At 44.1% G+C, this 22,715-nt stretch overlaps 1 protein-coding gene across 1 annotated transcript in view; it reads left to right on the forward strand.

Annotated features, from left to right (window-relative positions):
• Positions 1-5,049, forward strand: part of LOC115465784 (zinc finger protein 2 homolog) — a 144,736-nt gene extending 139,687 nt beyond the window's left edge. Inside the window, exon 4 of the mRNA XM_030196516.1 lies at positions 1,231-5,049. Within this exon, the coding sequence (XP_030052376.1) occupies positions 1,231-2,630 (1,400 nt within the window). The 3' untranslated portion in view covers positions 2,631-5,049. The remainder of the gene's footprint in view (positions 1-1,230) is intronic.
• The last annotated feature ends 17,666 nt before the right edge of the window (positions 5,050-22,715 follow it).

Below are 22,715 nucleotides of genomic sequence, written 5' to 3' on the forward strand. Positions count from 1 at the left end.
AATTGCACACACTCACATTCTCACACACACACTCTCTCACAGACACACTCACACCCAGACTCACTCTCTCTCACACACACACACACACTCGCACTTTCACTCTCTCTCTCTCACACACAGTCACTCACATACACTCTCCAAAACATACACACTATGAGGAAAAACTTGCTAGCGCCCGTTTCATTTGTGTCAGAAACGGGCCTTTTTAACTAGTGTTCTTATAATAACTTTTTCTTATCTGTTCTGGAATTTCCTTTCATCATAGAATAGCATCTCACTCTTGTAAGGCTCAATATATAATGAGGTTTATATTCAACAGGGCTGACTGTAATCAAGTTGGCTGTGTTCAGTCAGCTGAATCTAATTGTCAATTATATTTGGTCAATTGGTTACGAGTAACTAAGGGGGGACAGTTACTTTTTCACATGGGTGTTGAATAACTTTGAGACCCCTTTTACCAAACCGCATTAAGCGCTAATGTGTGCTTATTGCAGGAAAAATGTCCTAATACAGGGCCAGCAAAATGTTTTGCCATTTGCACATGCTAGCAGCACAGTATTTGAGGGAGGGGGGTGTATTTGGCAGAGAATGGGCATGGAAGTGCTATTCACTTAGCATGCTGACAGCGCGTCAACTGAATAAGGCTGTAAGGGCTCCCATGTTGGGGAGGGGGTACATTAATGCTAACAGCGCACAGCCAGAAATGAAATAATTGAAAGGCCAAATTTATAGCTATGCTAGAAATGAGCTTAGTTCATGGGAAAGTCCTGGTTTATTTATTTTTTATTTTGGTGCATTTGTACCCCACACTTTCCCACATAAGCAGGCACAGTGTGGCTTACATAAATCAAGAGCATGCACTAAGCCCATTTACTAGCACAGCTTGGTAGTAGAGCCCCTTTTTTCCTTAAATGAAGTTATAATTTAAGAACTGTGTGTTCAGGTTCCTTTTATTTAAAGATCAAGAACCATTCAGTGTTTCATACAGAGGAAACCAAGAGAGGTTAAATACTTTTTATATCACTATTCTTGTATATAATAGATTATACTCAGAATTTTGCCACAAAGGCACATTATAGCAGAAGAGCCCAGTACATATGAAATGCTTTTTTTTGAGTGATTGGTGGGGGGGAGTTTTTTTTAAGACCACATATGACCAAAATTTATATATTCTGTGGGATTTTTTTTCTCTTCCTCTCCCCCCCCCCCCCCCCCCCCCCCCCTTTTTAGTGTCTGACTGCCCAAGGGAAAGCAAGCAAGTGGCATCTGAGAACTCCTATCCTGAAATACAGACCAGAGAAAGTCTACCAGGTTTGGAGAAAAATAAGAATGTGTTACATCAGGCTGCCAATTTGAAGCAAAGGAACCATGAACATACTAGAGGACAGGACTTAAGTCAGAGAGGCATAGCTGATCTACCTAATGAAAACCTCAGCCAACCAACCAACTCTACAGAGCACTGGGTAGTCCACCAAGATAATAGAAAGAAAGAATTGAGCGAATGTGAAAAAAAGGCTGATGATCAAATAAAGCCTGCCTTAGATCATAAAGGAGAGGCCATAAATCAGTTCCATATTGATGGGAAAACCTTCATTGTACGCTCAATTCTTGCGGAGAAGCAAAAAAGTGAAGAACAGTACAAGTGCCAGCAATGTGAGAAAAGCTTTAGCAAGCAGTTTCACCTGACGGCACATGAAAGGACTCATAGAAAAGAGAAGACTTACCAGTGTTCAGGTTGTGAGAGGAGTTTCCATCATAAGTCGGGCCTTGTGGCACACCAAAGAATCCATTCTGGTGCTACTCCTCATCAGTGTACAGAATGTCAACAGTCTTTCAGCTATAAGTCTGCACTTATTGTTCATCGCAAAATTCACAGTAACAAGAAGCCACAACCTGTGCAGACACCACAGTCAGTACAGAATCTACAGCCTATGCAGAAGCCACAATCCATGGAGAAAACTAATAATGCCCAACCAACATTTGTGTTAGGAGGTAAGCCCCACAAATGTTCCTCCTGCGATAAAAGATTCAATGACCCTGCTCTCCTTGTTGCACACCAGAAGGTTCACACAGAGGAATTGCCCCATCGATGCAGTCAGTGTCCTAAAGAATTTGAGAATGCATCTCTCCTTGTTGTTCATCTAAGAACCCACATGCCAGATAAACCACACAAGTGTGACCATTGTGATAAAAGTTTCAATAACCCATTACTACTGGTCAATCACAAAAGGATCCACTCTGATGAAAGCCAGCACCCATGCAACCAGTGTACAAAATCCTTCAATGACCCAGCATTACTATTGGCTCACAAAAAAACCCACACAGAAAACAAGCTCCCATGTGGACAAGGCAAGGAAGGCATTAGTACAACAACCCAGCCAGTAAAATTGCCCTACAGGTGCAATCACTGTGACAAAAGCTTTGCTTATCAATCACTGCTAAATGAGCACCTGAAAGTACATGTAGGAGACAAGCCACATAAGTGTGATCACTGTGAGAAAAGCTTCAATGATCCAGCACTCCTTGTTGCACATAAGAAGACGCACTCAGACGCAAAGTATTTGAATACAAAGCCTATGCAGAAACCACCACAAGGCAGTCAGCCCTCAATTACAAGTCAAAAGATTTAGGAACTGAGGCTTCTGTTATGCAGAATCTTTATTCTACTTATGTTTTATTTAGAATTAAAACTCAGATACTGTGATATGATTCTGTTGAGCAACACTGTTTATCTTTCCCATTGTCCTTTGTGCTGCTCATAACCTCTGCAACTGCAGAGAATTATTTTTTAAAGCATGTGAAATGTCCAACTTCATATTTACTTCAAAAACTGCTTTATCTCCTGCTGCTGCTTTTTACAGTTCTTCTGGAAATTATAGGTGTGTAGTGTTTAAAAAAGAAAACAGCTTTCACTGTTATCACTGTTTTTATGTTTATACTGTCCTTTTTATTATTCTTTCACCAAATAGCATAGATATTCCCTGAGGATTTTAATTATTTTTGTGGGGGGGGGGGGGGGGGGTCAGGCCTTGCAATTGAGTACCACAGGGGAAAAAAAAACCCTGTAAAAACTAATTTTTGCTTAGTGCTTTTATTAGCTCTGCTTACTAAGTGAATTGTTTTGTAGTACTGCTGATCTAAAGAGCAAGTATATAAAATGTTTTTACATTACAGTAATACTTAATCTTAAAGGTAGAATTAAGAAAATCAGGGGATTTTTTTTTTTGCCAGTCTTTGGACTGAGAGAGGCTCTCAAGCTGCTGTTGGCACTAATTTCTTGGTGCCAGTGACTGGGACAATACTGTTGTTTCTGTAGCTTTCATATCAGTCTGGAATGGGGGAAACCACGGTGTGTGTTGTTTCTATTTAACTTCTGTGAGCATCATGGAATCCCATTGATAGTGTAGCTGCAAAGTTCTGAAGAGGAGCTTACTGAGACTCAAAACGACACTACTAAGCACAGCTTAAAATATCCATACATCCTAAAGAAATGGGATCAAACCATGGCTGCCTCAGAATGTCAGAATCCTTGGAAGTCTTCCTTCATAGAAAAACTTTGTTTCCTATATTTTGTAGAATGGTCTGTAATTTTTTTTTTTTTTTCATTTGAATCTGAGCTTGTTTAAGGTAGTTTTGCTCTACTTTCCCTTGGTAGACTAGCACCAGTTTATTGAAAGAATTTCCCATCAATGGTAATTCTTGTAATCTATTTACAGCAGCAACGCTACAGGGCATTTTATACTGAAGATAATTGTATAGTGAAGAATAAGTATCATACTATTTTTCAGCTTTCCTGTTTTCTTTCCTAACTAGCACGTATAGTTTCTGGTTTTCCATGGTTTCATTGGAGGATTTTTTTTTTTTTTTTTTTTAAGTTCTGTTACAGTAACTGTCTCAATGGTGTCATTTTTGCCTGACATTCATAGCTATTAAAACTGCATGCATGATGTGCTGTTATCCTTAATATATGGTGAGAGTTGTAGACCCTAGGAGAATGATAGAGAAGTCAACCAGTTTCTCATTCATTCTTGTGTTCTTCCTAGCCCACACAAAATGTCTTTACCACTAATTTACTGGTGGCTCAGGAATTACTGATTAGTCCAAAAGTTAAAAGGGACACCTCCTTTAGGGAGCATTCTCAACAGTTTATTGGCCAACAACAAGAGACTGCCGTAATAATGGCATCTGTTTTCCCTTTCTCCCTCCTGGTCTTGAGGTCATGCTCTCTGTGGGCTGCTGTCCTGGCAACAATGGTTTCTCAACTTTCTTCCTTCCTTTGCTTATACTATTCTATGTGGTAGTTGTAGATCCTTACTTTTCCTTTTGATTTTTACCATTTTATTAACTGCTTTGATTTTAATTTGGAAGGCAGTATATCAAGCCTTAATGAACAAACATCACTTGATCTACATGCCTAGATTCAACTAACCCAAGTGGATAGGGGGCTCCAAACCTGCATGCACTGCAGTTTGCAGTCCTTTGGCCTGAGTCATGAAGCTGGTCTATATTTCATTTCTCTTAATTTAATTTTTTTTTTCTTAGTATTTTTTTTGTTCACCAAAACTTCAGAAATCTAAAAATACCTAAACCCCTTTGAAACAGAAGTTTAGGATTTTTGTGCTTTGCCATTCTTGGTTACCTCTTTAAAGACAGTCCTTGGTATTGTAGTAATGTGTTTCTCTTACTCAGTTGTAACTGAGTGGGGCAATTCTGGTCTTCTAATTAAAGGTATTTTTTGTTTCCATTTTGAACACTGATTCACAGGCACCGAAACATTTTTTATTTTAAACAAAACTTTAAACCTCTGGAGAAAACATGTCAAAAAATGTATATAAGCTTGCTCGATTTATACAGTAAAGGTAATGGGATGTTTGAATTTTTTCTGATATAAAGACTTTGCTGTGTAATGAACCCTGATCAGAATAGTTGAGGATAATCATTCCCTCATTTTACAATTTAAAAGTTTTATGAAAATGAGATGTATTTTATAGCCTCGTTAATAAAAGCATGATGATTATCTTGTAGAATGTTCATAATCCAATTAGTAGTCTATGCTGCTTTATAAAAGTTTTTTTTTAATCTAGAAGTTTTTAACTGTGTGGTTGCAGTTTCTCAGAAGTGGAAAGTGGGGTTTGTGCAGAACTTGCAGGTAGGTGCACATTTCCCCTTTCCTCATCCTCACCACAAGAGAAGCTACCCAGATTGGTTTATTACAGAGAACCCATGGCACCTACCTGCAAGTTCTTCACAGTCCCTCAACTGGTTCAGACCACGTTATAAGGCAGTGGCGGCATACTCCTTGCCAGAGATGGGGGTAGTTTACTTTTTAAAAATACTCAGGTAAAAAGTAAAAATACTGGCTTCATGTAGTGAAGTAAAATAGAAAGTCTTATAAAAAAAAAAAATACTCAACTAAAAGTAATAAAGTACTGCTCTTAAAACTGATTTTTACTACAAAGTAAAAAGTATTCTTAAGTTGGACCACAGAATCTAGTATGTTTACAAACAAACTTCCATGAAATCATCAAAGTCCTTCCTAGAAAAAAAACTCCCTAAGCATTGCCGTGGGCAGAAGAACATTTTATACACCTTTCTGTAGCGTCCCTCCAGACCGGCCCAGAAAATGACTGATGGTTGTGCATGCCTTCCAGCAGGTGGAGACTGACTCTCAGGAGTGCCAATAAGAGCCCCAGCTAGCTAGAGATAGATTCGGTATTCTGAGTCTCCACCAGGTGGAAGGTGGTGAGCCCTTCAGTCTCTTACTTCTCATCTTCTTTCTAATCTTTCCTGGTGCGAACTGTTTATCTTTATGGTTTCACTTTTCTTCTGTGCACCGGCGTTAGTTATTAGTCAGGCTGAGGTCTGCGGGGGTTCCCTGTAAGCCTTGTAGGTGTCACAGGTGGCTGGGTCCTTCCCCCCATGACCTCCTCCTATGTTTGTACAGGCAAGAGCCTCCTTGACAGTGAAATATTGCAGTAACCGCGACCCCTTTGCGAGAAGTGTGTTGAAGTCTAGGAGAGACAGCCATGTTAATCTTCTTAAAAAAAAAAAAAAAATGAACGAGCAAAGCATCTGTGCTTCAAGCTTTGCTATTCTTTGGTGTAGCTCAGCTGTCTTTCAGGGGGATTTTTTTCCCCATAAAAATAAACAATCGTAAAGCCTTGCACCATGGCGGAAAAGGTCCGGCACTGTCCGGTATGTTAGAGAAGGGGGGTCTGTCAGAGAAAGGGTCTCATGGTGGCTGGAGTCTAAGTTCTGTACCACCAAGGAAATACCATCAGTTTCTTCAATGGAAGAAAAGATCACAAGGCAGAAGGCATAGATGTTCTTCAGCCTTGGCCGTCAGGGCTGCTTTATATTTTCCTTCCGTGGCCTTTCCTAGAGTGCCTCATTCAGAGGATCGAGATGCACAGGGGTCTTGTAGTCTTGAGAGCTCCACAGGCTGTGGTATTCCGATCTCATGCGTCTTCTGGTAAACACTCCTCTGAAGTTAAAGCAGTCTCCTGATCCAGGGTAGGGTTACCATATGGCTCCAGAAAAAGGAGGACACATCGATCCAGTCTGGGTTTTGCTTCCCATGAAAGCAATGGAAGTAAAACCCAGACTGGCTCAGTCTGTCCTCCTTTTTCTGGAGCCATATGGTAACCCTAATCCAGGATCCAGTAGTTCATCTAGATCCTGCTCGATTTTGTCTTACAGATTGGTTTTTGAAAGGGCATGTTTGACAAAGAGGATGCTTGGTGAATGTGATTGTCACTATGCTACGTTTGCGACGTCGTTCCACTTCTCGGAATTATATTTGCATTTGGCATGTTTTTGAGTCTTGGTGTGCCGATCGGGCTGTTTTTCCTCTTTGAGCTTCAATGGCCCAGAGTTTCCATTGAGCGGGACTCATTTGCCCTCCTCCTAGATCTGGTTTTCCAGTTTGGAATCTCAACTTGGTCCTTTCGGTCCTTACTAGACCTCTCTCTGAGCCTTTGTCGGCTTGTATGTTCCCTTAAAGATTTGATGCTCAAAATGGTATTTTTGGTAGCCATGGCCTCAACTAGGTAGGTGTCTGAATTAGAAGCATTCACCTGCAGGTGTTCTTTTCTATTCTCTAACTAGTGGGTAATTTTACGCCCCGTACCTTCTTTCCTACCTAAGGTATGAATATAATTGGGTCTGCCAGAACAGTTTGGGCAGCGGAAGCCATGGGCTTTCTACTATCCTGAAAAGGATTGCATGTTCCCTCTAAATACTTAATTACCCTGACCCAAGCCCCATAATTAGAAAGAAACCCAATGGTCAGTAGCTACAATAATATAGTTTATTAGCATCAGTATCTTACCCAAAGGCAGTACAGGCAAATTAGGCATTCACATAGTGGAACAGCACTTCATAACACGTCCTCTCTCTCCAGCCTTCTGCACCCCTCTGCCTTCTGTAGCCTTCTGCCCAGCCGTCTCCAGCCTTCTGATCAAATACCCTTTTAGACTGCCCTTTTTTATATCCTTCTGATTCTATTCATTTCTACTACTATTACTACTATTTAGCATTTCTATAGCGCTACAAGGCGTACGCAGCGCTGCACAAACATAGAAGAAAGACAGTCCCTGCTCAAAGAGCTTACAATCTAATAGACAAAAAATAATCAAATCAATTAATGTGTACAGGAAGGAGGAGAGGGGAGGGTAGGTGGAGGCGAGTGGTTACGAGTCAAAAGCAATGTTAAAGAGGTGGGCTTTCAGTCTAGATTTAAAGGTGGCCAAGGAGTGGACCCTAGCTTTCTCACCAGAGCTCTTTGGCCCTTATCAGTTGATAAGAATGACTTCACATGTTCCCAAACTCTTAAGTATAAGCAAAATATGTTCAGGGCAACATCTGTGAAGAAATAACTTCACAGGTCATTTTGCCCTCTTCAGCTTCCCCCCCCCCCCCCCCCCCTACTTGCACCTGACCCACTACTATTTTTCATTAGCCAAAACATCTTCGCTCATGACGTCTTACAGGTGCCAGTCCCAGCATTGGTGACGAGCAAATTCCCCCTCCCTTGTCAGCTCTCTGGGAACTCACTTCAGCTTTTGCTACAGTGAAATGTATTTTGTGTCAGAGATTATTTTTGATTTTAAGAGGCCTAGCTCTTAGCCTGAGCCATTGGCCTGTATTCCACTGAGAGCAAGGGCTAGCATATTTCTACAGGTATTGTTGCAATTTCATTTAAACCAGGCAGTGGTTTTGCCAGTGCTAGGTTCTTTATCCAGATCAGAGACATTTGCGTAAACTTGATGTCAGATTAGTTCTCAAACAATATTTGTAGCGCACTCTACCAGGGGACAAGCTGCATCGTGGGCTGAGTGCTGCTTAGTACCTCCTTTAGAAATCTATAAAGTGGCAACATGGTTCTCCTTGCAGGGGTTCCCAAACCTGGTCCTGGAGGCACCCCAGTCAGTCAGATTTTCAGGCAGTGCATGCAAATGTCTCATGAATATTGATTGTGGATATCTTGAAAACCTGACTGGCTGGGGTGCCTCCAGGACCAGGTTTAGGGATCACTGACCTATTGGAAAACAAAAGAAGATGGATTAGTCCTACATAGAACACTTGATGCTAACAGAATACTTTGCCTTTTTCTCACATGAATAGAGGTAGCCCTTGTGAGATACAGAATAAGTAAACACAAACTAAAAATAGAAATGTGTAACAAAAATTAAACTGAACCCCCAAGAAGCGCATACTGTGTGAACCAAAGGAACTGAGACAGTGACAACTCTCTATATATAAAAGAGCAGATATAAATTTCAAAAACTTACATTTCCTTAGCGTCCCTCCGGACCGGCCCAGAATGTGACTGATGGGTTGTGCACGCCTTCCAGCAGGTGGAGACTGAGAAAAAACTGTGACTCTAGCGAGCCAATAAGAGCCCTTGCCAGATAGAGAAAGATCCAGTAATCTCAGTCTCCAGCAGGTGGAAGGTGGTGAGTCCTTCAGTCTCATTCTTTGTCTTTTCTCTATTGTTCTTAGTAAAAGGTTCAGTTTTCCTGTGCATTTTAAACAAACAAAAAAAAAAACCTGCTTATTTGGGGCTGAGGTCCGTGGGGGTCTCTATTTGCCCCGGGGGTGTCACACTCGGGTGGTCGAGTCCCTCCCCCCTATTCCTCCCTGGTCAGAAAGCATAAATTTGCTGTTCTGAATGATGCTTTCAGTAGCAGTCTGTTCTCCGGAACAGGCTGACTCCTGTTAAATTCCTCCAGCTCTTCGTGGGGAGACCTGTAGAGGCAGGGAGAGGTAGCTGCTCTGCTAAAGTAAGAGTTAAAAAAAAAAAAAAAAAAGAGGAATCCGGGCTTTGGGCTCCGTGATTGTCATCTTTGTTGTGTGTGGCTCAATTTCAGCAAGCAGGACAGCTCCGTTGAGTTTGTTCTTTGAAGTAGCGCTTTTACTTTCGTTTTCGGGGCTGTTTGTTTATTTTTGCGATCAGCTGTTCGCGATGTCGGAGCGCTTGCGGCGCTGCTCCGTCTGTCAGCGTTGGGGCCTCGGTTCAAGCGGCGCCTGCAAATTTTGTACTGCGGATGAGATTTTCGAGGAGCAGGGGGCAGGACCAGCTAAATCGCCGGCTTTGGTACTACCGGCGTCGGGGGGGGGGGACCGATTCGGGTGTCCGTGTTGCGGTCGCGTCTCCCGCTCCCTCGTTGCCGGTTTTGGCGGGAACGTCTGCCATTTTGGATTCTGCTGGGCCCGATGTCCCTAGGGCCGCGCTGCCTTCTGTGCAGCAGGCTTCTTCCTCGTTGTCTCAGGGGGCTGCTGGATTCCCTCCGCAATTCGTGATTCAGATGTATCAGGCATTTTTATTGCATCAATCAGCTCCTGTTATTCCTCCAGCACAGAGTTTGCTGGAAGGCCCTGCTGTGCCCTTAAAGAGAATCAGGCAGTCCCTGCAAACAGAGCAGGAGGACTCCTTTGACCCTGATCAAGAGCTCCCGGCTTTAGCAGAGGAGTCATGCTTCCCAGAGGAGATTTTTTCTGAGGATTTTGGTCAGGCGGTAGATGAGGGTGATTCCCTTCTCCTAGGGGAGGATCCTTCGGTGGTCAGAATTTTTCATAAAGATGACTTTCAGGAGCTCATTTCTCAGGTTTCCTCTAAGCTCCATTTTGACGACCAGGATAGTACAGTGGTTGAGTCCAGGAAGGTGGATATGCTAATAAAGGGTATTCGCAGGGCCGGCAAGTCTTTCCCCATGCATCAAGATATAAGGGATATTATCCAGGCTCAGTGGGAGTGACCGGATTCTGGTTTTCGGCTGGCTAGGGCCATGGGCAGGCTGTACCCTGTTCCTGAGTCGGATAAGGAGCTTTTAGGTTCCCTGGTGGTAGATGCTGTGGTTTCAGCGGTGACTAAGCGTAACACCGTGCCGGTAGATGGTGGCACGGCACTGCGGGACCCCCAGGATCGCAGGATTGAAACCCTATTAAAGAATGTTTTGATGTCTCGGCTCTGGCGGTGCAGGCCACCATCTGTGGTTCCTTGGTCGCACGCGTGAGTTTGCGGTGGTCTGAGCGGGTTTTAGATCGTTCTTCGGATGATCTTTTGGCCATTGATCATGATGTCGCTAAGCTGGAGATGGCTTCAGCGTTCTTGGCGGATGCTATGTATGATTTGCTTCGGCATCTTCAAAGTCGATGGCTTTTTCCGTGGCGGCTCGCCTTACTCTTTGGCTTCGTGGTTGGTCAGCGGATGCGGCGTCTAAGTCCAAGCTGTGTAAATTTCCTTTAAGGGCTCCTTTTTGTTTGGCGAGAAGTTGGACAAGCTGGTGAATAGCCTGGGGGAGGCTAAAGTTCCGAGGTTACCGGAGGATCAACCTAGAGGTTCTGGTCGCGGTTATTCCTCCGCTCGTGGCAGAGGCCGTGATTTCCGTCGTTTTCGGGCCACCAGAGGTTTTCAAGGTCCTCGGTCTAGGTTTGCGCAAAGAACTCAGTCCTTTCGGGGAGGTCGGGGGACAGGGGGTTCCTTTTCCTCCTCTGTCTCTTCTCAGCAATGAAGGTGTGCGGACCCAGCCTCTTGTCCAGGTAGGCGCCCGGTTGGCGCAATTTTACGAGAGGTGGGCCCAAATTACCTCAGATCAGTGGGTTCTAGAGGTTATTCGAGACGGGTACGCATTAGAGTTTGCTCGTCCCTTGTCCGATGCTTTGCTTCAATCGCCTTGTCGGTCTTGCGTCAAGGGCGGCGCTGTGCGCCTTACGCTTCGCAAGCTTCTGGATCTTCGAGCGATTTGTCCAGTGCCTTCGGCGGAGAGGGGTCAGGGCCGTTATTCCATCTATTTTCTGGTGCCCAAAAAGGACGAGTCTTTTCGTCCGATCTTAGATCTCACAGCAGTCAATCGAGCTCTCAAGGTGCCCTCTTTCCAGATGGAGACTCTTCGTTCTGTCATTGTTGCGGTGCGGGATGGAGAGTTGCTCACTTCTCTGGATCTTACGGAAGCTTATTTTCACATTCCGATTCGTCCGGCACATCAGAGATTTCTTCGTTTCGCGATTCTAGGCCATCATTTTCAGTTTCGGGCCCTTCCCTTCGGACTAGCTACGGCTCCTCGCACGTTTACCAAGGTCATGGTAGTGGTGGTGGCAGCTCTCAGGATGGAAGGTGTTTTGGTCCACCCTTATTTGGACGATTGGTTGATTCGGGCAAAGTCTTTCGGCGAAAGTGTTCAGGTGACGGCTCGGGTAGTCCAGTTCCTGCAATCCCTCGGTTGGGTAGTCAATATGCAAAAGAGTCATCTTCAGCCTTCTCAGTCCTTAGAGTATCTGGGAGTCCTCTTCAATACGAAGCTGGGGTGGTGTGTTTCTTCCTCAGGCTCGCGTGCTCAAGTTGCAGACTCAGATTCGAATTTTCTTACAGATGTCCAGGCCGTCGGCAAGGGATTACCTTCAGATTCTGGGTTTGATGGCGGCAACAATAGAGACAGTGCCGTGGGCCAGAGCTCACATGCGGCCCTTGCAGAGGTCTCTGCTTTCCAGGTGGTCGTCCCAGACCGAGTCGCTTTCTCACCTTCTACCGCTTTCGGTGCAAGTCAGGGCCAGTCTGCATTGGTGGCTTTGGAGAGTCAATTTAACCAAGGGTTTGCCTCTGGAGCAGCCCAGCTGGATTGTTGTAACGACGGATGCCAGTCTTCACGGCTGGGGTGCTCACTGTCAGGGGCAGGTGGCTCAGGGTCGCTGGTCTCTTCCGGAGACCAGTTGTTCAATCAACCTGTTGGAAACAAGGGCCATACATCTAGCGCTCCAGAGGTTTCGTCATCTGCTGAGAGGTCAGGCAGTGCGAGTAATGTCAGACAATGCCACAGCAGTGGTGTACATCAATCGACAAGGAGGGACGAGAAGTCTCCTGTTGAAGCGAGAAGCGTCGCTGCTTCTGCAATGGGCAGAAGTCAACCTGGTGACTCTATCAGCGATGCATGTAGCGGGATCTCTCAACGTTCAAGCAGATTTTCTCAGTCGTCACATGCTCGATCCCGGAGAGTGGTCGTTAAGCGACGTGGCTTTTCGTCAATTGGTAGATCGTTGGGGAGCTCCCAAGATGGATCTGTTTGCTTCCGCAGCCAATGCAAAGCTTCCTCTGTTCTTCAGTCGTCACAGGGATCCCAAAACGCACGGAGTGGACGCTCTTCTTCAATCCTGGCCGGACGGACTCGTGTATGCGTTTCCTCCTTGGCCACTGATAGGACGTCTTCTGCAGAAGGTAGAGGCTCACAGGGGTCGTCTCATTCTGGTGGCGCCGGATTGGCCTCGGAGGCCTTAGTATGCCGACCTTCGGCGTCTTCTGGTGGATCTTCCCTTCAGGATTCCAGTCTCGCCAGATCTGTTGTCGCAGGGTCCAGTCGCTCATCCAGATCCGGGTCGATTCTTTCTTACGGCTTGGCTCTTGAGAGGGCTAGGTTAGCAAGGAAAGGTTATTCTGCTCCAGTTATTGCTACTATGCTGCGTTCGCGCCGGCGTTCCACTTCTTTGAATTATGTGCGTACTTGGAGGATCTTTGAGGATTGGTGTTTGGAGTATTCTCTTTCTCCTCTGGCTGCTTCGGTGTCGCAGATTTTGGATTTTTTGCAGCAGGGTTTTGACAGAGGCTTGGCGTTGTCTTCCCTTAAGGTAATCCTTAAGGTACAGATTGCGGCTTTGTCGTGTTTTCGTGGTCCTGTACAGGGAAAGTCGTTGGCTAGTCATCCGGATGTGGTGCGTTTCCTCAGAGGGGTTAATCTTCTTCGTCCTCCTGTGCAATGTTCGTTTCCATCGTGGGATCTGAATTTGGTTCTATCGGTTCTTACTAAGCCTCCCTTTGAGCCTTTGTCGTCCTGTACTTTGAAGGATTTAACTCTGAAGACGGTGTTTTTGGTGGCCGTTGCGTCAGCCAGGCGAGTTTCGGAGTTGCAGGCTTTGTCGTGTAGATCTCCTTTTTTGGAGTTCTTCCCGATCGTGTTGTTTTGAGGTCGGTTCCATCTTTTCTTCCAAAGGTGGTGTCTTGGTTTCATGTTTCTCAGCCAGTTGTTTTGCCTGTCTTAAGTTCCTTTTCTGGCTCCCAGGAGCAGCGGAGTTTGAAGTGTTTGGATGTCAAGCGGGTGTTGAAGCACTATATTAAATCTATGGATGTCTTTCGGAGATCTGATCGGTTGTTTCTTTTGATTGGCGGGGCGCGTAAGGGGCTCATGGCCTCTAAGCCCACGATTTCTCGTTGGCTCAAGGAAATGATTGCTTCGGCCTATCTTCTTTCTGGGAAAGCAGTTCCAGACCATGTCAAGGCTCATTCTACTAGAGGTCAGGCAGCTTCGTGGGCAGAGCGTTGTCTGGTTCCTCCGGAGGATATTTGCAGGGCGGCGACCTGGTCGTCCTTGCATTCCTTTTCTAAGCACTACCGTTTGGACATTCTCAATCGTCGCCCAGTTGTTTTCGGAGCGCGCGTGTTGTCGACGGGGCTGCTAGGATCCCTCCCATAATTTCACTGCTTTGTTACTTCCCATCAGTCACATTCTGGGCCGGTCCGGAGGGACGCTAAGGGAAGGGTAAATTAGGCCTTACCTGCTAATTTGCTTTCCTTTAGACCCTCCGGACCGGCCCAGATCCCTCCCTTCAGATTTCTGTGTTTCAGTGGTTCGTTGTCGGTTTCTTTTTGGGAGCTGTGTTGCTAGTTGGTTTCTCTATTTAAAAAAAAAAAAAAAAAAAGAGAGAACATGATCAAAAGAATGAAAGAAAACAGAAAAACGATATGTTCTCAGGCACTCACCCTTGGTTGGCAAGGTGCTGGTGGCTGCTCAGGTTTTTGGATGCACAGGTTAGGTACTTTCTTCTTCTGCTTTGGTACTCTATTACTGGATCTTTCTCTATCTGGCAAGGGCTCTTATTGGCTCGCTAGAGTCAGTTTTTTCTCAGTCTCCACTTGCTAGAAGGCGTGCACAACCCATCAGTCACATTCTGGGCCGGTCCGGAGGGACTAAAGGAATGCAAATTAGCAGGTAAGGCCTAATTTACCCATTCCAGTTGCTACATTAAAAATTAACAAAAACAGAAAATAAGGTGATATATTCTTATTGGACTAATTTTTTTTTTTTTTTTTTTACTAGTTTTTAGAGGTGAAAACCTCCTTCCTTAAGTTAGGCATGAATATTATTACGGCAGTATACAGTTCTGACCTGAAGTAGGTTTTGGTCTCCAAAGGTTAGTCAGAAAATGTGTATAGTCCAGTATAAAGGTGTCACCTTATTTTTTTTCTTTATATTAATTTTTAAAGAGGACTAACATGGCTACCGTATTACTTCATCATAAATTAAAAATAAAACTATTTTTCTACTTTTGCTGTCTGGCCATTTATGTTTAAATCTTTTTTATTGATTTATATAAGTCAAAAGAAATTACATGCGCAAGCTCCAACATCCTCACATAACTATACAACCAATAACTATCAAGTTTCTAGTACCATCACAATATGCAGCTTAAGTCTTCCCTCAACAATCCCTCCCTCTCCCTCCCTCCGCACCCCCCTTTCCATCCCTATCTCTCCACTAGAAGGCAGGACACAACGCTTTAAATTATGGCAGCATGTTACACAGAGTTCAGCAGTTGAGAAGTCTACTTCTGGCTGCTGGTTGCAGAGTGTCCCAAAAGTGGCGCCATATCTTTGTCAGGTTTCTACCTGCTTCTGTTTCAAAGTCACTCACTCCTCGCCTCTCTAATTTCAGCATCTCCACCATTTGTACCCTCCAGTGAGCCAGGGTGAGGCTGGCACTTTCTCTCCAGTTTAGTAATATCACTCTTTTCCCCTGCAGCATGGATCTCTGCAAAAATCTCTTCAGGCCCGCGCTTTAAGGCCCGTGTACATCACCTCATCAAATAGAAGCAAGGGCTGCAAAGGCACTTTACGATCCCAGTATGTCTCAATAACGTTTATAATCTCACTCCAGAAGCTATGTACCTGCAGACAGGATCAAAACATATGTCCCAGAGTAGCAGGATCTTGTCCACACTTTGGGCATGCCCCTGAAGCTCCAAATTTCGCCTTGTATGCTCGGTTAGGTGCAATGTAAAGTCTCAAAGCAAATTTATACTGCAGCTCCCAGTCCCGTAAAAAGGGGGTAGCTTTCAGGATGCTCCTCAGGAGCCCTGTTAATAGGGTCTCCGTGACTTCTACTTGTAGGTCATCAGCCCACTTTTTCGCATATCCTCTGTAATCTATGTCTTCCGTTGTGTCCAGCAGATTGTGATGAAAGAACCTCAGCGGCACCACAGTTTGGGATTCTAATGTGAGAGCCGAGCTTATTACCTCTTGTACATCTTCGCACAGATTCACCCAGCCTAATGAGGAAGCGTAGTGCCGCACCTGGTAGTAAGCAAAGATGTCCAAGGTTGGCAGTCCAAACTCTTGCTGCAGTTGCGGGAATTGTTTAATTTTCTCTTCATCCAGCAGCTGATACAAATATTGATTGCTTGCCAATCAATAAAAGTCTTGGAGGAAGTCCCCACTGGGAAATCTGGATTATACTTTAATGGCAGAAAAGGCGTTGCTGCCAGAGAAAATCCATGTCTCCGACAGAGCCACCTCCATGCCGCCTGTGCCGAGGATACAAACGGGTTTTTCTTTATCTCCATCCTTGGTCTTCTTCTGGTGGTATGTACCAGCCACCCAAGATGCTCATGAGGGGATAACAAGGCCTCTATATTAATTGGCGTGAAGTTCTTCGTACCAGCCAGCCAGTCTCTAATATGCCTCAATATGCTAGATACTACAAAATACCTAATGTTCAGAAGTCCCATGAGCCCGGGGCTTCTGTAGTACCCCATTGTCAATCTGGGGCGCCGTCCCCTCCACAAGAAACCCTGCACCATCTGATGCAGTGCCCTTTCCTCTCTCCTCCGCAGCCATATTGGCAGCATTTGAAATAAGTAGAGCCACTTTGGCGCTAGCATCATGTTAAAAAGTGCTACGCGGCCCGTGAGAGAAATGGGATAGGCACCCCAGAATTGCAGCAGTGTTTTGGTCTCTGCCATTAAGGGAAATACATTCAGTCTATACAGAGTGGACAGATCTTCCAGTACCCAAACTCCTAAATACTTGATTTGACCCTCCACCCATTTCAAGGGAAACCTATCACCCCAACTTTCCTTCACCCCATTTCCTAACGGCATCCCTTGTGATTTGGTGAGATTAAGTTTAAAACCTGACAGATTCCCATAGCTTTGCAAGACCTCTAACAGACATTGAAGGGAGGAGTCTCTCTCATCCAGCAGCAGTAATAGGTCATCTGCATAGGCAAGTATTTTCGTAGTTACCCCTTGTATTCCAAACCCACCTATCCCCCTCTCTTCCCGTATCTTACACAACAATGGTTCCAATGATAGCACACTCCATGTGTTAGATCTAACTTTCTTTGTAAACAATTCACAAACACATAGTAGAGAAAAAGATTTATTTCAACTACCCTCCCTTGGGCCGAGGCTGTATAAGAACGTTATACAGGAAGCAAAGTGAATACTTACAATATAGAAGAATACAAATCAAGATAAAAATGAGGCTTTGCTTGCTTTTCAGTTTCTTATATACATCTTATATAGTAGTTTCTGTGTCTAATTTCTTGAATCAATCATTGCCACATCTGCGAATGTCAGCTATTTTCTTTACTGGTTCTCAGACGTTCTGACCCCTTGATCTATGCCCTATTAACCCCGTGAATGGTTTCATTGTTTGCACATGTGTATGACTTATAATCGGTCACAGCTGTTGCCAACTGGTACTTTTCCAGCACTAAATATACAAATCCTCCCTTGAACCTTATTTATAAGGTTCACACCTGATTATACGATTATAGTTTGCATCACTGTTAGACTGAGAACAATTCCTATTGCCAGGTTATTCTTCAGGCCGTCATGGCAATGACAAACATTTTCTATCAAATCATAGAATCAGCATATGAGGTTTTTCTGACGTCCAAGTATCCTAATAATCCTGGACAGTTGGGTTCTGATGTATCACCCATAGTATCTGGTGAACTGACAGTGTGAACTTGATTTACCATTGTCATTTTTAAAGTTCTTTGACACATGTTGTGACAACAACTCATCAGACATGGCAAACAGCATAGCAACAGCCCTGCAACACATATGAAAACAATACATCCCAGTACTATACCTTTTAACCATGATCCCAACCCAGAAAACCAATTTGTAATTGTTTCCCACCATGAGATATCAAATAATCCCTCATAATCACTTGCTTTTTTAATTTTGCTAAAGAAAGAATGCGCTGCATTGCATTTTTGACAATAATAGATTGATTCCTTATCACTGTCTCCCATCTCTCTCATTCCTTTCCATCCAGTAACTCCCCTTCCTCCTTCCCTCCAGCATCTCCCCCTCTCTCTCCTTTCTAGTCACAATCTCTCCCCTCTCTATCCTCTTTCATTCGCTGTCTCTCCAGGCATTCCCCATTCCATCCAGTGTCTCTCCCTTCCATCTAGAATGTCCTCTCACTCCCCTTGACTGATGCATCCATCCAGGATCTCTTCGATTCCCGGCACAGGCAGCTCCTTGTGACTCTGGGCAAGTCACTTAACCCTCCATTGCCTGCCGCATTGAGTCTGCCATGAGTGGGAAAGTGCGGGGTACAAATGTAACAAAAAAAAATAACAAAAGATTATTAAAAATAAATGGGTGATCAATCTGTAGTCTAAAACTGTTCCAATTGGATAGGCATGGACTTAAAAGGTGGAGAACAAAAGTTTTTTTTTATTTTTTGACAGCTTTTTAATTTATTTGAAGGCTTCCCATATCTAGATATAAATACAAATTTTACTCCTGACAGAATTCTGCATGACAGTGGAGCGCAGAATTTGTGCAGGATTCCCCAGCCGTGCAGAATTCAACATTTTTTGTGCAGAATCTGCTCTGAGAGGAACTGGCTGGCTTCCTCCACCCCCCCCCCCCCCCCCCCAAAAGCCCATGTTCCTGTCTGGTTCCCCTGCCATCCCTCTTGAGCTTTGGTGGGCCCGCCCTGGACCTACCTGAGCATTCCCTGGTGGACTAGTGGCCTCTTTGGGGGGGCAGGAAAGAACCCCACTCCTTCCTTCCTGCCTGCCTGCCTGCCTGCTGCTGCCGTTCTCTGGTTGGGACCACTGCTTCTTCAAAATTGCCACCGAGACTTCTAACTGTAATCTTGTGAGACTGCCACAGGAAATCTTGGCAACTATTTGGAAAAAGCAGCAGTACTGGCCCAGAGCAGCGGCAGTGGGCAGTAAAGAGTCCCAAAGAAGTACTCCCGATACAGCTCCTCCTACCTCACAGGTGAGTGCAGTGGCAGCTGAAAACAAATATATTAATGGCATGTGGGTAGAGGGAGGGAAGGGCTGTAAAAAAAAAAAGTGGAGTGGGTGGGTGGGCAGAAGGAGGGAGGGAGCTGTAAAAAAAAAAAAAAGGGGGTGGAGGGAGGAAGGGAACTGTAAAAAGAGGGAGGGGCTGTAAAAAAATGGATGTGAGTGGAGGGAGGGAGCTGTAAAAAAGGGGGCGGGAAGGAGGAAGGGGGCTGTAAAATAGGGAGGGAGGGAGCCATTAAAAATGTGAATGTAAGTAGAGGGAGGGGCTGTAAAAATAGGTGGATGTTGTGGGTGGAGGGAGGAAGGGAGGCTTTAAAAAGCGAATGCTATGTGGTTGCGGGGAGGGAGGGAAGCTGTAAACAAAAATAGTGGATGCTATATGTGGGTACAGGGAAGAGGGGGGGCTGTAAAAAAGGTAGATGCTATGTGTGGGTGCGAGGAGGGAGGGGGCTGTAAATAAAAAAAATGGAGGCTATGTATGGGTCCAGGAGAGGTTGTAAAAAAGGTGGATGCTATGTGTGGGTGCAGAGAGGGGGGATGGAAAAAATATAGATGGGGTGTGGGTGCAGGGAAGGGGCTAGAAGAAAAAGTGAATGCTATGGGTGCTGGGAGAAATATGGATGATATCTGTAAAGAGAGGGGGACTGTAATATTGGTTAAATTATGGCAAATAAACTTGCAGAATTAGCATATTTTGTGCACAGAATTTGCAAATTATATGTAGAATTTATAATTTTTTTTTTACGTGCACAATTCCGGTAGGAGTATAATTTTGGTATCCAGTGAAGATTGCTCAAATACCTAAGGGGTCCTTTTACTAAGCCACGGTAAAAATTGGTCTGTGATAGAGCGAGCGTGTCTTTTGGGCATGCGCTGGGTCTTTTTTTACTGTGTCTAGGAAAAAAGGCCTTTTTTAAGGGGCTGGAAAATGGACGTGCGCTAAAATTGAAACCAGCTCACGCCTATTTATGGCCTGAGTCCTTAATGTCACCCATTGATCTAGTGGTAGTGGCTCACAAATTATATGTACAGTGACTGGTCGGAGCGCGCCAACTGCTGATTAACGCCGGAAACATTGTCCGCAGTAGGAAATACAAAATTAATTTGTTCTGGCATTATGGTCATGTGCCAAATCTGAAATTGGCAAACAAACAGAACAGAAACCCTTGCAGTCGCAGAAAGCAAGTAAATCACAGCGAGGGTGATAAGCGAAGGTACAGAAGATGATGTCCAAAAAAACAGCTTTATTATGACATTTAAGACTTAACACGAGCCGTGTTTCGGCCTAAAAAGGCCTTCTTCCGGAGTCTAAAAATATATATATAAAATAATAAATACATAAGACAAAAATATTGACACAGTATGGATCAAATAACAAAATGAACAAATAACATCTGGATCTAATAAGCCATCTATGTACTATTCTTGTATGAAAGTAATGAGACAAAATAAATAGCACTGTTATACTGGGTCTGTGCAGGTTTTTTTTTGTTTTTTTTTTTTACTATAATGCTATTTATTTTGTCTCATTCATTACTTTCACACAAGAATAGTTGGCAATTCAGATATGAACAACAAAGGACAAAGATGAGACCTCTTCTTACCAGCCTTTAAAATATATATATATATATATATATTTTTTTTTTTTCAACTGAAAAGATAATGCTCAATTTGACTTTAATTTTTGGTGGAACATATATACTGTTCACAAATATGGCCAGTTCAGAAGAAATCTGCAAAAGAGTTGCAGAAGGCTGTGGAAACCATGACATACCTTTATTGCTTCTATTTAAGCTAGATGATCCCTGGTGTTTCCTTAAATATGAAAGTGGCACATGGCAATTTAAGGTTGCTGGTTCATTTTCTGTAAGTAATAAAGAAGTCTGAACAAACAAAGCATTTTGTTTCCTATGGATATACACACAAAAGGAGGGACATTTCCCCAAAACTCACCCAGATAAATGGGTTATTTGAAAATTGCATACCTCCCAGCAGAGAAAAAAATGTGCACTGTTGATTCTAATTGTGCAACTGTCAAGACTTATTGATTTGCTTTGATTGCAGCTTTCCTCCCCCAGAAACCACTTCCCTAGGCAACCTTCTACTCTCATTAACAATTAAACTAGACCTGCTTCCTCCTTTGGAGAGATGACCTGCCTTAAGCTTCTGCCCAAGCAGTTTTCTTCTCACTCTTTTAGGTCTCCTGTCCAGTTGGAACTAGCCTTTCTTGAAGTTCAGTGGCAAGAGTCTTCATTAGCAAGTACCAGGTGTTCCCCCTATTTTTTCTCTCTTCATTGATAAGCTTACCATGCTACTCTCTGGAAGGTGGTAGGTGTGATCATGTAGCCTAGCCACTAGATGTCACTGCTGTATAGTGGACTGAGTTTTGCTTCCTGTAGATGCAGTGAATATTGCCTCCACAGAAACACCGGAAGGCCCAGGAAGCAGAAGCCAACTTAGCTTATTGTTTATTTATTTAGACGTGATATACCACCTCTCAGCCAAACAACCAAAGCTGTTCCAAACATGGCAGTGCATAGCACTGCTGTTGGGCCTGTGCTGCATATCACAACATTTTTATTAAAGCTTTTAATAAGCAATGTGAAATGGAAAATAACATACTGAGAGGCAATTCTATAAGTGGGTGCCCTGATGCCACTACTACTAATACTACTATTTAGCATTTCTATAGCGCTACAAGGCGTACGCAGCGCTGCACAAACATAGAAGAAAGACAGTCCCTGCTCAAAGAGCTTACAATCTCATAGACAAAATATAAAGTAAGCAAATCAAATCAATTAATGTGTACGGGAAGGAAGAGAGGAGGGTAGGTGGAGGCGAGTGGTTACAACTAGCAATGTTAAAGAGGTGGGCTTTCCAGGGCTGTGCAGGACTAGCAGTTGGCACCCCCCCCCCCCCCCCCCCCCCCCCCCCCCCCCCGTGTGGCACAAAATGCAAAGGAGCTAAAAGATGGAGTGCATCTTTGTGGGATTGCTGAACAAATAGAGGGTTTACAACCACTTAGCTTTTCGTGCTTTCATGTTCACTAAATTAGTACTTAAATCTTTGATATCTAACTGGGCACATATATCATTCTCAATAGCAATCATGGCAAGGCTTACAAGCCTTTCTTGCGAAATACTTGATTGCAAATAATTTTTTATGATTTTTAACCATGAAAATGATCGCTCACCACTTGCCACACTGACAGGAATTCTCAGCAATATTCTTAGAAACAAACTGCTATACATTGCAAAATAAGATAGCAGATGTAAGTTCTCAAAGTGGACATATTCCAAACACTAAAATGAAAATAAAATGATTTTTTTTCTACCTTTGTTGTCTGGTGACTTTCTTTTTCTGATCATGCTGGCCCAGTATCTGATTCTGCTGCTATCTGTCCTCTTAACTCCGTTTCCAGGGCTTCCTTTCCATTTATTTCGTTACTTTCCTCCTTTCTTCTTCATTTCTTGCTCTATATCCATAAGTAAAAGCTGGGTCCTCTGCAGACTTGACTGTCCAGTGGATCCAGCTTCTGCCTATTTTCTCCATCCATGTGCAGTTTTTCTCCTCTCTTCCTTTTCCCTCATCTCATCTCCTTCCTCTCTCTTCCCTCCCCTCCATCCATGCCCAGCATTTCTTCTCTTTTCCCTCCCCTCCATCCATGCCCAGCATTTCTTCTCTCCCCCTTCCCCTCCATCCATGTGCATCTCCTTCCTCTGTCTTCCCTTCCCTCCCCTTCATCCATATCCAGCAATTCTCCTCTCCCCCTCCCCTCCATTTCCAGCAATTTCTCCTCTCTCCCTGGGCCCTGTCCTCCCATTCATGTCCATCCTTGTCCCTCTCTGCCCTTCCCTCCTCCATCCATATCCAGCAATTCTCCTCTCTCCC

Source organism: Microcaecilia unicolor, chromosome 1 (assembly GCF_901765095.1).
Source record: "Microcaecilia unicolor chromosome 1, aMicUni1.1, whole genome shotgun sequence".
In the NCBI taxonomy this organism is placed as follows: Eukaryota; Metazoa; Chordata; class Amphibia; order Gymnophiona; family Siphonopidae; genus Microcaecilia; species Microcaecilia unicolor.